We start from the raw sequence: 16,928 nt of genomic DNA on the forward strand, positions 1-16,928 counted from the left end.
ATGTTATTTTATGAATTGAAATAATTATCAGGGCTAAACATAAACACATAAACTGATTGTCTGAAGCTTCTGCGTTTAGTAAAATATGGATGAACGTGATTATGTTTTACTCATCTGTTCCTCACTGGAATCACTGTTTGTATGAGCAGCTTAACTGGCAAGTTGACAGCAAATGTGCACCACACACCGAGTGCTATTTAATGTTCAAAGACACAATTAGGATTAGGCGAAGGGTCGGTGTATTAGTGAGGGTTAACGGGGAGGAAATGAATATGCGTGTGAGTGTGAATGCCTGCAGAGGGGGAGGTGATTGTGGTTAATTGTTTCCCGTCGGGTAGATAGAGGAAATGAAAAGAAAGAGGTGAGGAGGAGGGGTCACAGCTAATCTCTCCACTTCTCCTTGGGGATGTGTGTGCTTCTCTCTCTGTGTGTGTGTGTGTGTGTGTGTGTGTGTGTGTGTGTGTGTGTGTGTGTGTGTGTGTGTGATGCTTTCAGGATGTCAGTTGGCTTCACAAGCACATATTAGCGCTGTGATCCTTTACACTTGGAAGTATTCGGACGTTAGTGATGTTTGAATTACATCTCACTCTTTCTGATGGCACAAGTGCACAAATTCTCTGTTATGAATCATCTGGCTGGAGGACAGCGGGCCAAAAATACCCGTTTATATTTTGTGAAATTACATCTCAAGAATGTAACATTGTTTACTCAAAATTTCCATTTTTAAATCTGAAATAAAATCTTTAATCTGTTTAATAGTCATTTTATTATTTTGCCAAAATTATTGTCAAAAACTTTCAGCGTCATACTTTTTGTTTTTTTGGAGAATAAGTTCAAGCTTGTCAAATACTGTCAGGCCAAAATAAAGAAAGTGAGGACCTGCAGGCTCCAAATTGGGCCCACACACACACACACACACACACACACACACACACACACACACACACACACACACACACACACACACACACACACACACACACACACACAGCTAGATGGTTTAGATAGATCGATAGTTACTTTATTAATCCCCAAGGGGAAATTTTTTCACTACAGCAGCATTTATAGATACAGGAAAGCAATAAAATAACAGTAAAAAATATTAAATATAAAAAGGCACAGTATATACAATAAAATAGAGTAAAATATAATTGAATAATTAAATTAAAACTAACTAAACAATAGTGCGAAGTTTTTTTTTTTTTTTTTTTTTTACATTTAAACAACCAAGAAAAACAGACAACAGTGTTATTGTTATGTGATGGATTTTGCCGGAGGTGAGTTATTGTACAGTCTTATTGCAGTCGGCAGGAATGACCTCCCGTATCAGGAATGATCTCCTGTATCTGTCCTTGTGACAGCGGAGCTGGAGGAGTTTATTGGAGAACGTCCTCCGCTGTCCCTGCAGCAGGTGGTGGAGAGGGTGGTCAGGATTATCCAATATGGATAATAGTTTGTTCAGCGTCCTCCTCTCCACCACCTTTTCCAGGCTGTCCAGTTTGTAGCCGATGATGGAGCCGGCCTTCACCAGTTTGTTAAGTCTGTTGGTGTCTCCGGCTCCAATGCTGCCCCCCCAGCAGACCACAGTGAAGTACAATGCACTGGCCACAACAGATGGTAGAACATCTCCAACATCTTGCTGCACACATTGAAGGATCGAAGTTTCCTCCAAGAAAAAGAGTCGACTCATCCCCTTCTTGTAGACAGCGTTGATGTTGGTCTTCCAGTTCAGTCTGTTGTCATGGAGACACCAGGTACTTGTACTCCTCAACCATGTCCACCTCCTCTCCCAGAACTCTCAGCAGTTGTGGAGCCGTCGTCTTCCTCCTGAAGTCGACCACCATCTCTCTGGTCTTGGCCACGTTCAGGAGCAGGTGATTTCTTCCCGCCCACTCCACAAAGTCCTCCACTACTGCCCTGTACTCGTCCTCCTGTCCATCCCTTATACACCGACCACTGATTCCTCCTCCTGTCCATCCCTTATACACCGACCACTGCAGAGTCATCAGAGAACTTCTGCAGATGTCTTGACTCTGAGTTGTACTGGAAGTCAGTTGTGTATAAGGTGAACAGGAAGGGGGACAGAACAGTTCCCTGTTATGGGGGTCATGATGTCGATGGAGGAAGAGCCCTTTGGAGTTGAGGACTCTGTGTCCATGCAGCTCACCAGGGGGGACGGAGGGGGGAGAGGAGGAAGCAGCAGAGGTGTTTGGGAGGTGTGAGGTGTGGAGGAGACAGATGAGGGCGGTGAACTAAACCTGTTGAAGAAACAGTTTAGCTCATTGTTCCTCTCCAGCTTCCCCCTGGTTGTCTCTCTCGCCCCTTGAACCCAGTAATCTCCTTCATACCGGTCCACACCTCCCTCACGATGTTCTGCTGGAGTTTGGCCTCCAGCTTCCTCCTGTAGGAGTCCTTGCACTCCCTCATCTTCTCCTTCAGGTCATGCTGAACTCTCCTGAGCTCCTCCCTGTCTCCAGACCTGAAGCCTGCTTTCTTCTTATTAAGAAGAACTTTCAGGTCACTGGTGATCCACGGCTTATTGTTGGGGAAGCAGTGTCCAGTCCTGGATGGTACGGTGGAGTGTTCACAGAACTTAATGTATTCTGTGATACAGTCCGTCATGCTGTTGATGTCCTCCCCATGTGGTCCACACAGCACATCCCAGTCCGTGGACTCAAAGCAGTCCTGCAGGGCGTCTTTAGCCTGCTGTGTCCACCTCCTCACAGTCCTGGTGGTCACAGGCTGCCTCTGTACCAGAGGAACATACTTTGGTTGCTGGTTTAGTGAAGTTTATTACTGATGTAACTTGTGTTCTGCACTTTTTTTCTTCTTTTTTTTGGTCTAATTTCCCAAATGTAGGATTCATGTCACGACTGAGCAGGCAAGTGTGTGTGCATGTGTGTTTTTGTGCATACATGCACACTTGTCACCGAGAGATGTGCAGACACATGAGTTGTAGCCATCAGTGGCTTGATCACACCTTGTTGGAACAGACCTCCCTCTGACTGGTAAACAAGCTAATCTGCAGAGTGTGTGTGTGTGTGTGTGTGTGTGTGCGTGTGCGTGTGTGTGTGTGTGTGCGTGTGTGTTCATGTGACGAGGTGTTTAAGATTCAGCGTAGGATCTCGTGGACGACCGAAGCGAGAACAAAGTGCAGCACAGCAAACTGTGTATCGTGTTACGAGCAGGAAGTGACCATATTTGGACGAGCTGGGGGAGGGACGAGCGGTGGATCTGACCCGATCTGGTTGGAAACCTGACGATACTACGTCCAGCCCGCCGATAGCCGTAATCTGACTGCACCACAGGCCTGTCAATCAAACAGACACACTTATTTCGTCAAAAATGACGGGATTATTTGTAGATGGACCGCCAGAAAACGAATAAGGAGCAACTTTAGCTAACAACACCAAAGTAACTTGTGGTGAAACTTTTTGGACTTATAATGTTATGAGACAGTTTGAATGGAAGTCTATGGAGCTGGAGGCTTTTTGGAGCCGACCTCTAGTGGCACTCGGTGGTATTGCAGCTTAAGACGCTTCCGCATTGGACTCATTTTACAGACCCGGAAGCTATGAACACTTTTATATCCAGTCAATGGTTCAGACTTTTTAGTCACATTATTGGACACATGCAATACTAATTATCCTTTTCTTTGATTCAAGAATCCAAAAATGTTGCACCCAATGAATCATTTTGCCTTTAAACAGTAATATGTTCATATTTCTTGGTTTTTTTTCCAACCATATTTCCAGTGGTTGGTGTTTCAGGTTTAGGGGCAAGGGACTCTGGACTGAACCTCCTCAGGGTTTTAGTGATGATGGGGGCCATGGTGGGGGTATCATGGGCCTGGGGAGGGTCCCACTCTGACTATCCTTCAGAAAACAGTTCAATACAACCTGGAGGTTAGAACTTCATTTTTTTTTTTGTCACTTGTTATATATTGTTACATCCATATTAGGCTAATTCATGTTTGTGTGTATATCCACGAGATAAATGTGTGTGTGGAAGGGGATCCATCTCCTTAATAAGAGAATTGTTATTATTATTATTATTATTATTATTATTATTATTACTATTATGGCCGTGGTGATGACCCATGCTGTGTGTGTTTGTGAAGTTTTGTGTGCATGTGCCTGTTAAATAAAGCCTGTAATTGCACTGGCAGCTTTAGGGCTCCCCAGTGGGGTGTGTGTGTGTGTGTGTGTGAGCACACTCATGTCAAAGGTTGAAATAGTGAAATAGTGGGGTGACAAGGGGCCAATTAATGTATCACATCTGTTTTTCCCCTGTGCACCTGTTTCTGCATCAGGTTAAAGAGCAGGTGTGTGTGTGTGTGTGTGTGTGTGTGTGTGTGTGTGTGTGTGTGTGTGTGTGTGTGTGTGTGTGTGTGTGTGTGTGTCTCCATCGTGCACGTCGTCCACCAACAATAAGTAGTGCATTAGACCAACCCATCTCTGTCCTCATCTTTGGCGTACGTGGACACACACACACACACACACACTCACACACACACACTCGTAATGAAATCACAAAGCCTCCATATCATTGCTATCACAGAAAGATATAAACCCATTACCTTGTTCCTTTGGGCATGAACACACACACACACACACACACACACACACACACAGACAGGTTTATCATTACACGCTGTAAAGCTTTTCCAATTGTATTATCCCTCTGATGTCCTTCTCTCTGTTGTCTGTTCCAATGCCCGGGGTGGAGAGGACAGATAGGGTGTGTGTGTGTGGGGGGGGGGGGGGTGTGTGTATATATATATATATATATATATATATATATTGGTGTGTGTGTTTTAGTGAAGAGGTATCTTTTAGACGAGCTTTAAAAAAAAAAATGGACAAGTTGTTACCCGAACGTTTAACTGTGAATATAAAGTAGTGAAGAGTTGTGACTCCACCAGGAGACGGACGGATGTCCACCCTGTTGATTTGTTTACTTGTCCGACCAGACACCGACACCAACAGGTTAAAGGACTAGGCTGGCAATATTCAAAATCCAATTTACCTGTGTACCAAAATTCAATATAGATTTTTTTTCATCTCCGATGTGAATGAAAAACCAGCAAAACACGTCAGTGAAGCATCATTACCGTGACGGATGTTTATTTGGACACCGGCCTGCTGTGTGAAGACTTCTTACAAGTGTCAAGTGTCCACAATGATCATTTTCAGCTGATATGGTTTCCAGTAATTGTATTCGTCCCTCCAGGATGTTGCAGAGGTTTTTTTGTTTGATATTCCATCAGATTTTCTCAAACCTTGATGTAAGTTGAAGTGTTAAGTGAGTTAGTCGACGGGAACAAAACCTTTATTACCTAATAGTTTTAGCAGAGTTAAAAAAAATTATTTATGCTTTATAAATATTTTTAGGACCTTTTTATTTTGTTTTCCATTAATGACTGAAACAATTAAGTCTTGTTAAGTTTGAGATACAAATCTTGTGTTAGGAATTGATCAACTTTTAACTCCATTAAAAAGCGAGAAGAACGAAAGAAAGAAAGATGGACTGTTTGTTCACATTTTCAAGTCAGTTGATAAAAACCTCTGCGGACGTCCGCGTTGCAGCCTAAAACTTTAAAGTCACTCCTCGATCGTCCTCCTTTGTCTTTCCATCAAGCTTTCTCTCGTGTTGATGTTGTCCCGTCTCACGCAGTAAATAAACCACACGCACACAATCACATTCACAGTGTATAGAGTACATTTATGTCTTACATACGTATATAAAGACACACACACACACACACACACACACACACACCCCAGCGGTGGGCCCGGCTCCTAATGCGCTAACAAGCTCCCTTTCTCCTGCCCTCGCCTCCTCTCCTCCTCCAGCCTCCCTCGCTCTCAAGTGATCACAGGAGTCGAACATCACCACAATGAAGTGCGCTGCGGGGGAGAGAGAGGGAGAGAAAAGGGGGTTGAAATGGGGAGAGAGAGGGAGACTTCACTCTCTCCACTTTTCAGCCACGCACAAGAAAATGAGTTTCTGACTCGACACAAAAGAGCCTCTTTATCTGCCCCCTCTCCTCCATCTTCCTCCCGTCTTGCCTTTCTCTGCTTTCTTTCCCTCCCTCACCAGCCTCTTCCCCTCTTTCTCCCCTTATAATTTTCCCTCCTTCTCTCTCTGAAAGAGATATTTCTCTGCTAATGCCTTTATAAGAGGAGCCATCTGAAATTCAATTACAGCAGATTTCATGGTGGCGACTGTCATTTGGATGGAGGGACAGAGGCAGAGACATGCGAACTCAATGGTTTATATATATTTTTTTAATACCAATGATGATAACTTCATTTGTATGGCAGGTTTCATGAAGTGAAGACACCTAAAACAGGATTCAAATTAGGAAACAGTTGAGCAGACCGCGTGTCTTTTTGGATTATAAAGCAGGTTTAGATACTGTGAACGTGTCTGAAGTCCAAACAGCCGGTATTCAGTGACATCTGGACGTCCGTAGGTTTGTGATGTCACAAAATCAAACCCGCTGTCCAACCTTGTATGTGCAATTAAATAGTTCAAATATTAAAAATTAATCCAGCACTAGTAATGATATAACTTTATACTCTATAACTATACGATATAAAGCGTGTTGTTAGATATACACTCACAGGAGTGCAGTCATTTCTCTCTGTTAAGTGCTTTTAACACTTTAAGTGTATTTTCCCGATAATACCGGCATACTTTTACTCCCATTTGACTTGTAACAGAGTATTTCAACTCGTACTGCTGCACCACAGACAGTTTTGCGTGTCGGCCCGTCTCCCCCGTCTCCCCCGTGGCCGCGGGGAGTCGGTGTTTGTGACAACGGGCCACAGGTGGAAGGCACCACTGAGAGGAACAAAGAGGGAGCGAGGTGTAACGGAGGCCGAGTGAAGATGTGATGTTCCTGTCATTTATCTCAGCAGTGGCAGCGTCTCTGGATGGATTCCTCATTCTTCTCCTTCTCCTCTGTTTCTCACTTTCCCCCCTCGTCTCTGGGCATTTCTTGTCTTTCCTGCAGGTGTCCTTTAAACCTTTTCACCTTCTCAGAAATTATGAAACAGCTGCCTTTTATACGTCCCCGCCCCCCACCCCCACCCCCACTGCTGCTTCAGACACCCGCACGTTATTTAAAGATGATATGAAGATAATTAGGTGTTGTTTGCTGGAATATTTAATAGCTCACATCCTCACATCTCGCATGCAAAACACATCGTTCAGCGGGGGGACGCGGTGCGATGAGGGGGGAGCAGGAAAAGGCAAATGGCGCGATCTCACACACACACACACACACACACTGCATCCTGTTGCTCCTCCTCCCCTCTCACCTCCTCTGCGACTCACTTCACTGCAGGACTCTCACCCTTCTTCCTCTTCACCCTCGCTATTTCCCCTCATCTTGTTTTATTTGTTTTATTTTTTTATTACAAGTTCTCTTCCTCCCTCTGCATCTCACTTTCTTTTTTTGCACCTCTAACCTGCACCCCTCCCTCTCCTCCACCTTCCACTAAATCCCCCTCATTTTCCTCTCGCTTTGTCAGTCTGGTTTTAAAAGTGTTTTCAAAGCAGTGATTGATATTTTTAGATCTTAAAGTTCTCGTTAAATCAAGTGTGGTTAATGGAAAAACTGTCCGACTGCACAATTTTTCCAAAGTTCCTTCCTCACTTTTTTTTTTTTTTTTTTTTGCCATCTTTTCCACTCATCTCCCCTACCCCCCTCCTTCTCCTCCTCCTCCTCCTCCGCCGCCGCCTCCGCCAGTGCACTTTAAAGGAGCCATATTGTTGTTATTATCATTGTCTCTAACTGAATCAGTTTCCATTAGACCTGAATGTCTCTCCTTCTGAGGCCCATAGACCGGCTCTGTAACCCAATAGAAAACCCATGGGCGCTATTACACATGGCCGACCCATTCACAAGGCAACCCCCGACGCTCACACACACACACACACACACACACACACACACACACACACACACACACACACACACACACACACACACACACACTGAAGATTCATTGGCCTAATCCCATCACGCACTCAAAAAGTCACACATGCACTTACATACGCACATCGTGGCCGTTCACAAGCAGCCTTATCAAATAGAAACACACATGAACACTCGGCTCTCATTGAAAATCCCTTGTTATTGGAGCTCGCTGAGCAAATGGTGATTCTACAGGGAGATGATGGGACTGAATGGGGGGTGTGTGTGTGTGTGTGTGTGTGTGTGTGTGTGTGTGTGTGTGTGTGTGTGTGTGTGTGTGAGACGGCTGCGTATGGCTGTCATTATGGTTGGATGTAGGAGAAGGACTGAGGAAGAAGAGGCTAAATGTCATTCTATCGATGAGGTTATCTCTAACAGACGGACCGCTGGAGTCCAGGTTTCCATTTACGCTGCTCTTCTCTGAATCTCTTTGAATTCATCGCTGTAATAGCGGGCGATAAAAGGCCTCCAGTTTACCCCTTTTTCTTTTGTTTTGTTTTTAAGCCACAGTATTGTAAGTGGATTCACATTGGCACAAACCAGGTAAACGGCCTGTGCAGCAAAAATCTTGTTTATTAAACAACCACACTGTATTTTATATCATGATTTTTTTTTTTTATTATTATTATTTCTCTTTTTATTTTGTCCAGTTGAGATTTTTTTTCTTTTACTGAGTCCAAATCAGATTTGTCATTTATTTATTTTCTATTCAGGTCGGGGGTTACTGCTCGTTTGATTTTGCTCTTTTTTATATTAGATTTTGTATTACTATTATTGTTGTTATAATTCATTTTAGAGGTCGCTTTAAAGGATGTGATTGGCCAATTCTTCGGTCGGCTTCTTGCTCTGAACAGTGAGGTTCTGCTTGAACACAGTTTTCTGTCAAAGTTTTCTATTTCACGCGACGGATTTCATGTTTTGGTTTTTTTTTCTGGACCTCCTGAGCGGTTTGGAGTCGACCCAACTCGTTTCATGTTGAAAACTGAAAGGTGAAGTCATTAACTTGTGTAGCACCATTTCAAATCTGATGATACTCGGGACGTGACCGTTAATCTGACCTCAGATCTGAAGAATTTATCTTTTGAATAAAACAGGAAAAAACAGTGTTGGGATTTATTTTTTTATATAAAGACTTTTCCAGTGCCGTCACAGAGTAAACTTACAAATGATGCTGTTTTGTGTTCGTATCTGTGTCTCTTTATTTCCTTTCTTTATTTTCGGCCTTGACCTTTTGCCTCAGCTACGAGGAGCGAGCCCGATACCTGGAAACCATCGTGCAGCACCACCAGGAGCCGACCACGTTCGAGGACTACGCCGCCCGCGTCTACAGTCCGGCTCCCTGCACTCACCTGCCCTCTGACACAGGTGAGGCCAGATGTTCGCTCTCAAACATCTGCACGCAAAATACTCGGCTGCATCCGTCGGTCGCTGCTGCGATGGCAGCGTTTCAGAGAACAGATGACTGATGGATCTGAACACGGTTTTTAATCCCTTTTAAGGACAAAATCTTGCGTAATAGTTATATTATATATATTGTATTAATGTGTATTAATGTGACTCTTTTAGGGATACAGTGACACAACGTGCGTTTGTCTGAATAATCGGTCACTGTCGTTTTTCTCTGCCAGCTGCTCTTCATCTCACCAGCTAATGTGTCAGAAATATTAATAAATGATACAATAATAATCCTCCCGCTTTGAGGCTGAACAACATCTGGCTCAACCCGACAGGCGTGTGATTTCCCCCCCCAAACGATCACTCTCGGTGTGATCCGGTGTTTCGGTGCCGGCGGGAGCTTGTTGCTCCGGGTTGGTTTGTCGGTTCTGGATGTGTTCGGCCTCAAAACGTCGTTTCAGAGCACCGGATCAGAACATCAGACACGTTTGTGACAGCTCGTTTCAGAACCTCTGAATGTGTCTCGTATATCAGGTTCAAAGTTGTTTTAGACGAAATACAAACAGAGAAATGATCCTGTGCTGTGAAATGAACCTGAAATAATAAACCCTGCTCAAATTACTGCAGTCCCCCACCTCCACCCCCTCTACCTCTCTCTCTCTCTCTGTTTGTCTGTCTCTGTCTGTCCCTCTCTCTCTGTCTGTCTGTCTGTCTCTCTTTGTCTCTGTCTGTCTCTCTATCTCTCTCTCCATCTCTGTCTATCTCTCTCTCTGTCTCTCTCTCTTTGTGTCTCTGTGTCTGTCTTTCTCTCTCTCTCGCTTTCTGTCTCTCTCTGCCTGTCTGCCTCTCTCTGTCTGTCTGTCTGTCTCTCTCTCTTTGTGTCTCTGTGTCTGTCTTTCTCTCTCTCGCTTTCTGTCTCTCTCTCTCTCTCTCTCTGTCTGTCTCTCTGTCTCTCTCTCTCTCTCTCTCTGTCTGTCTCTCTGTTTACCTGTCTCTCTGTCTCTCTCTCTCTCTCTCTGTCTGTCTCTCTGTTTACCTGTCTCTCTGTCTGTCTCTCTCTCTCTGTCTGTCTCTGTCTCTCTGTTTGTCTCTCTCTCTCTCTGTCTGTCTCTGTCTCTCTGTTTGTCTGTCTCTCTATCTGTCTCTCTCTCTCTGTCCCCCTCCCCCCGTCCTCTCCATATATTAATCAACAGGTTCCCCCTTAACAGTTCAATGATCAAATATTTTTCTCTCTTTCTGTTTTGTTTATTTTCACCAATTTTATTTATTTATATATATTTTTTTTTATTTTATTCTGAATTCTTTTCACTTAATTGTCTTTCCCTCTTTTTAATTTTTTTGTTTTCATTTTACTTTTGTTTTTGTTTGTTTTTTCCTCCTTTTTTTATTTTCTTTTTGTACCCCCCCTCCTCCTTTAGATCGTATTGTCTCACTTGCCTATAGCTAAAAGGTAAGCCTGGTCACATGATTGACACGCCCCGTCCTGATTGGCTCTTCCTACTGACCTTTCAGCCTAACCTCTGCTCTCCTCCGACTCCTCCACCACGTTGTGTTTCTCTGTTTCTTCCTCTGTGGTTTCTACCGTTGAAGCAGGTCTGCATGTGTTAACAGCAGGAAGGAGGTCTCGTTTTCAGCTCATCACTCAAATGTAGTTTGGTCTGACTTGTTATCACGTTAACAGAAATACCAGCGTCAACTTTTCACCTCATGAGAAATGTTACTCGTGTTCCAGTTCGTATTCTTAATTATTGAAGGCGAGAGTCCAAACCGAGGTTCGTGTTTTTGTACTCTGCATACATTCGATCCAGGTTTGTTTTCGTTTCCTAAAAAAAAAAAAGACTGATGACATGCCAGCGTCCTGCAGCATCTCCTACGTGGGCTCCACATCCTCATCCGCAGGCTGCCGCAACTCCAAACTTCAGTCGTTTGATCCATCGTTCATATAAGAAGATGAATTATTGCATCTTTAAACTCGGCAGCCAAATTACACACCGAAACCAAAACAAAACCTCAAACTGAGCTGCAGCTTAAATAAAACACAAAAGGCACACAAATAAATTTTTGCAAATTATCACACTTTCTTTCTGACACGGTTGATTTTAAGAATTTCCATTTACTTCCTCTTCGATCTCGACTCGTGCAGATTGTTGCCTGATTGAAATAACTATGATTTAACTTTTCATCAATGTGAATATTAAACCACCAAACGTGCCTCAAACCAAACTACACGAGGCGACGTGATGAAAGTGAGACGTCCTTTTGTCACCACGTGAAGTTTCTCTCTCCTGATCCTTCTGCTAATCTGCGATGTCACACTGACCTGGTGCAACTTGACCTTTGACCTTTCTGTATGCTCCTCTCCTCCTGGTTTTGATATGATACACGCACACACTGACACCTTTAAAGGAACGGGGTAAGCGGAGGTGAAGGTCTGCACATCCACCAGCTGTTTGAACTAACATGTTTTTGGTTTCTTTCTCTGTTGCATTTAAATACTGCAGTAGAGCAGCAACATGCAAAATGAAGCATCGATGTTTTCCTTTGTCAACATGTTCATGTTCATGTTCATGTTGATGTTCATGTTCATGTTCATGTTCATGTTCATGTTCATGTTGATGTTCATGTTGATGTTCATGTCTTTCTTCCATCTGTCTTTCCATTCTGTTAAATGTCTTGTTTATTCTTTACACATGTCGCTACTTCTTTTTCTTGATTTTCATTCTTTTTTTTTTCTTTTTTCTCTCGTTCACTTTCCTCTCCCTCTTCCTCCTTTCTCTCCTTTCCTCTTCCTCCTTTCTCTCCTCTCCTCGCCTCTCCTCTCCTCTTCCTCATCCTCCTTTCTCTCCTCTTCCTCCTTCCTCTTCCTCCTTTCCGTCCTCTCCTCTCCCTCTTTCCTCCTGCTCTTCCTCCTCCTCCTCCTCTTCTTCTTCCTTCTCCTCATCAGAGGAGGATAGTGTTATGTATCTGATGGCTCCTAAACCAGTAGACAGTTTTAACCTGCTCAGGGTGAAGGGCAAAGGTCTGAAGCAGAAGGTCCTTCATGCCAGCTGTGAATGGTATGATTGTAGAAAGATAGTTTAGGTCTGAATATAATATTTATATCATATTTGCTGAGCTTCTCTTCCACAGAATCGCTGTAGATGAAACTGTTTATTTGACACTTTGCAGCACTTTTCTTCTGTGTTTTCACTAAATTCAAATATGTGAGGAATAAAAACATTACCAGGCAGAGAAATGAGCTCATGTTAAGCTCATTGAAGCTTCATTTCTACATCATATCTTAGCTGAATTTATGTTTTACAAAAACAAAATAAGAATCTAAACTGCTCGGTGTGTAAAGAAGGAAACGTTGGCGAGCGAAGTGAAGCGATAGTTTATTGTTGCTCAACACGAGTCAGTTAGTGACTCTGAAAATAAAAATAAATGACAAATGAGGCTCTGTCGCAAAAAAATAAACAAATTAAAATGTAGAGAGAAAAAACAAGAGTCTCTGTAATGATGATAAGAAAAAGTAAATTGATTGTTTAGTTTATTTCATCATTGAAGCATATTTCTCTGTTTCACGTTAATTCTACGTCGTAAACACGTCTGTTGGTTTTTAGGGAACCACGATGAACCCGTTAGAACCTGTCTGTCTGTCTGTCTGTCTGTCTGTCTGTCTCTGTCTGTCTGTCTGTCTGTCTCTCTGTCTGTCTGTCTCTCTGTCTCTCTGTCTGTCTGTCTCTGTCTGTCTGTCTGTCTCTCTGTCTGTCTCTCTGTCTGTCTGTCTGTCTGTCTGTCTCTCTGTCTGTCTGTCTGTCTGTCTGTCTGTCTCTCTGTCTGTCTCTCTGTCTCTCTGTCTGTCTGTCTCTGTCTGTCTCTCTGTCTGTCTGTCTCTGTCTGTCCGTCCATCCATCCATGTGTCTGCTTCATCTGTCTGTCTGTCTTTAGGAATCTGTGCCTCAGTAGATGGGATGTAATTTTCTTGTTGTCCCTTCACCCTTTGCTTCTTATTTACCTCCACCCTCCTCATCCCCCCTCCCCCTCCTCCCAAAACACCAACACACACACACATCCCCTCTCCTCACCCGTCTTCCCTAAACATCTCCTCCTCTTCCCCCTCCTCCTCCTCCTCCTCCTCCTCCTCCTCCTCAGGCTCCTGCCTCGAGATTCTTCGGGGAGAAAGTCCGGCTCTTGGGGAGGCCGGGAGCGACTCGGCGTCCCCCATGTCTCCTCGGACTAGCAAGAGCCGCATGTCCATGAAGCTGCGGCGCTCCTCCGGATCGGCCAATAAGACCTGAGCTTTCACCCCGTCAGGAAACGAAAGCTTTGCCTTCACTCACGTCAGCCAATCAGAAGTGACGTGATCCTGAAAAACACTCCTCCTAAAGTACTCGGCTTTATAGTTATAATCAAAAGTAAAAGAAATATATATAAAACATAACACAAATTAAACTAAATCATTCGAGCAAAATCCTGCGATATTATTTTGAGCAGAAAAGAATGATAATCGATGTTCTCAGAAATGAACCTCAGTGGTGTCGACAGACTTCAGCATGCTGCATTTCTGATTGGACACTGGCCATGTAATAAAGAATATTCTGTTGTCGGCACTCTACTGTAGCTTTATTTTGAAAATGCTCACCGCTGCTATATATATTTTATATATAAAATATTTATATTTTTTATATATTTCTTTTATATATATATTTACATATATATATAAAACAAATATATAAAGGTATATATATGTATAAAAATATATATATGTATATATATTTGCTTGACGACCAGCTGCAGCGGCGGTGCAGCATGATGATCTCTGCTGCCGTACGAACAGCTGAAGTGAAGCAGTATTAGAAACCTGTGCCATGTTAGAAAGTCCTCAGTGCTAACCAGGACTGCACAACGCTTATTTGTGCCACATTAATACTCTGCAGGTTTGGTGAGTCCGGCTGCAGAAGAAAGAAAAGCCGAGTGTCCGAGTGTCTCGTCGGGTCGTTGAGCGCTGCTGTGGGGGAGGGGAGGGGAGGGGGGGGTATATTTGTACTATAGTCAGTGTGTGTAAAGACAGAAGCAGGAGTTTTGATATCAGAGAAGCAGAAGGAGTTTGATGGCTGTAAAGTTCTGCGAGGAGAAAGCAAGATGATAAAAAAAAGGAAAAAAAAAGCAGTATATTTTTGTTGTGTGTGCAGCGCAGAGCTGCAACGATAAAGACAGCGCTGGTTTCTATTCAGTCTTCATAACATGTAAATACAAACGCACTCATTAGCTAACGGTTTCAAAACAAACCCGTCTCTTGTGGATGCGGCTCGTCGTGGAGACAGAACTTCTCTCGGTGTTTCCATCCAGAGGAAAACGACTGAACTTACACACTCGTGTGTGGACGAGGACCGATGGGGCGACAGAAGTCCTGGAGACGGACTGAGAGGACGCTCCTGTGTTATCTTGGCTTCTCTTTTCTTTTCTTTTTTTGCTGTAAAATGTGGACAAGCACTGATATTAATTTACTTTCTTTCTTCTTTATTTTTGTTTTGTTCATTTTTTGTTTGTTTTTTTTAATTGACTGTAAATTGTGTTTTGACCCAAACAAGAATGTTGCTGTATTTTTCAGTCAAGAACCAGCTTTTCTTTCTTCGTTCCGCTGACTATATATATATATTCTGTATATCTATATATGTATGAGTATAAATTTATATACAGTAGATATATGAATATCTAAAAGAATGTACAGTGTGAGGAAGCTTGTTGTGTATATACGGTTATGTAAGAATAGCTGCCAAAGCTCAGACCACATATTAGCTTAAAACAAAGGTTGACACTAAGATTTTATGCTTCAGCGGTTCCTCTTTCATAACCAGTTTGCTCTTTATTATTGAGGAAGTTAAAGATAATCCTATTTCACAGCCGGATCCTGGAAAATCAGAGGAAACATGAGGATTGTCCGAGATCTTTTTCTTCTTCCCTCCAAACATGAATGGTTATAAAAGGCAGACTTGATCTGGAAACCACAAATATGCACTTAACAACACTCCAGCTTCAGATTTGGGCTTTTTTTTTTTTTTCCTCCATCATACTCCGACTAACTGCCACCGAGAGACGGTTCAGCCCTTTGTTTCGGTGTTTGTGGTTGTTTGCGGCAGTTTTGGGGGTAAAACAAAAATCAGAGTGGAAAGAAGACGGATAGTAGAAAGGAGGGAAGAGAAAGAGACGTCTGATTATCCTTTTATTTTTTTTTATTTTTTCCCCGACACTAAATCTGCCCCCTTTTAGACTCGTCCCCAGTTCCACTTGTGGATGGAGGGGATCCGTATGGAACAGTGAACAAATACCATTCAGGGTTTTAACGTCCTCGCGTCAGTAATAACTCCCAAAATCCCCCGGAGAGGTTGTGGTTTATCGAGATCAAACGCTCTTCTATGACTTCTACATATTTGTTGATTATTTCCTTTTTCTGAGGCCTGACTGGTCTCTGGACAGGAAACATGTCAGATCTGTATTTGAAGGTTTACATCTGTGTTAAAGCTTTTGCATCATACTTCACTTCCTTGAAGTCTGTGGTCTGTTACACGTTTTATATTTTTGTTTCAGCCGTAGATTCTCTGGAGAGGAAAGGTATTGTGCAACTTTTTTTTTTTTTTTTTGACCCCCTGTGGGGTTTGAAATAGTTAGTTTTTAAAAATGCCAACGATGAAGTCAAATCCATGATCTGTTACTTCATGTGAGAGGATTTGAAGTCAGCTGAGATTTGAGTTGCCCCTTTAAATTATTGCTGTTATTATTATTATTATTATTATTATTATTATTGCTGCGATTGGAGTACCGTTGATTGGTTAAGACATGTGGTCTCGTGGCCCCACTGCACCCTGGGACCGACCTGTACATGCTGTATATAACGTCGACTACAGATCACTAACTGCGTGTGTCCCCCCACCCCTCCCTCCACCCCCTCCGTCTGCTCGGTTACCTTGACGACCGGAGTTTGTTCAGTCTCCGTCCCGAGCCACGCGGCAGCACCGTGTTTACACTCCTTTAAACTGGTTGGATTTAAATAGCTGAGGCTCCGTGTGGTGACTTGCTGCTTTAATGTTCCACGTGAAGGATCGTTCCACAGATTGTAAATAGTCCTCAAAGGTTTCTCTGATTAGCAGCAACCAAACTTCTACTCAAGTTACCCAAAGGCAGTCTGTGTGCAGGATTTTTACTCCGTTCATTTATGTTTCTTTTTCTTTTTCATGCAGCAGCAGCAGAATTTCCCGCCACGTAAATAAATCTGTAGAACTTGGGTGCCTGCGTGTCCGTGGATGCTCTGAACGTGGAGAGCTGTCGTCCACGTGGTAGTTTGGGACACAGCTGATATATGTAACTACTGACTATACATACTGCATGACACCAGCTCAGTACTAACTGCATGTTTTGATCATATAACAGCTGTATGACCACTCTCTCTCTCTCTCTCTCTCACTCCAGAGGTGTTACTGTCAGACCTGTAGTATGTAAACACGTGTAACGACGCAGCGTGGATGTGCGATGATGCAATTTGACAATAAACGATTCATACCAACGA

The 16,928-nt window shown here is 43.2% G+C and overlaps 1 protein-coding gene across 5 annotated transcripts in view; it reads left to right on the plus strand.

Moving 5' to 3' along the window:
- ralgapa1 (Ral GTPase activating protein catalytic subunit alpha 1) overlaps positions 1-16,926 on the plus strand; it is a 65,459-nt gene extending 48,533 nt beyond the window's left edge. For 4 of the 5 annotated variants that reach the window (XM_069173025.1, XM_069173026.1, XM_069173027.1 and 1 more), the window contains 2 exons: positions 9,228-9,352; positions 13,517-16,926. In XM_069173025.1, coding sequence (XP_069029126.1) covers positions 9,228-9,352; positions 13,517-13,662 — 271 coding nt within the window. In that variant the 3' untranslated portion in view covers positions 13,663-16,926. Of the gene's footprint in view, positions 1-9,227; positions 9,353-10,800; positions 10,833-13,516 lie in introns of all 5 variants that reach the window. The other variant, XM_069173028.1, reaches the window with a different exon arrangement.
- The last annotated feature ends 2 nt before the right edge of the window (positions 16,927-16,928 follow it).

The sequence above is a fragment of the Embiotoca jacksoni genome, unplaced genomic scaffold (genome assembly GCF_022577435.1).
Source record: "Embiotoca jacksoni isolate LCO1_2020_lvr unplaced genomic scaffold, fEmbJac1.0.p SCAF_57, whole genome shotgun sequence".
Lineage (NCBI taxonomy): Eukaryota > Metazoa > Chordata > Actinopteri > Embiotocidae > Embiotoca > Embiotoca jacksoni.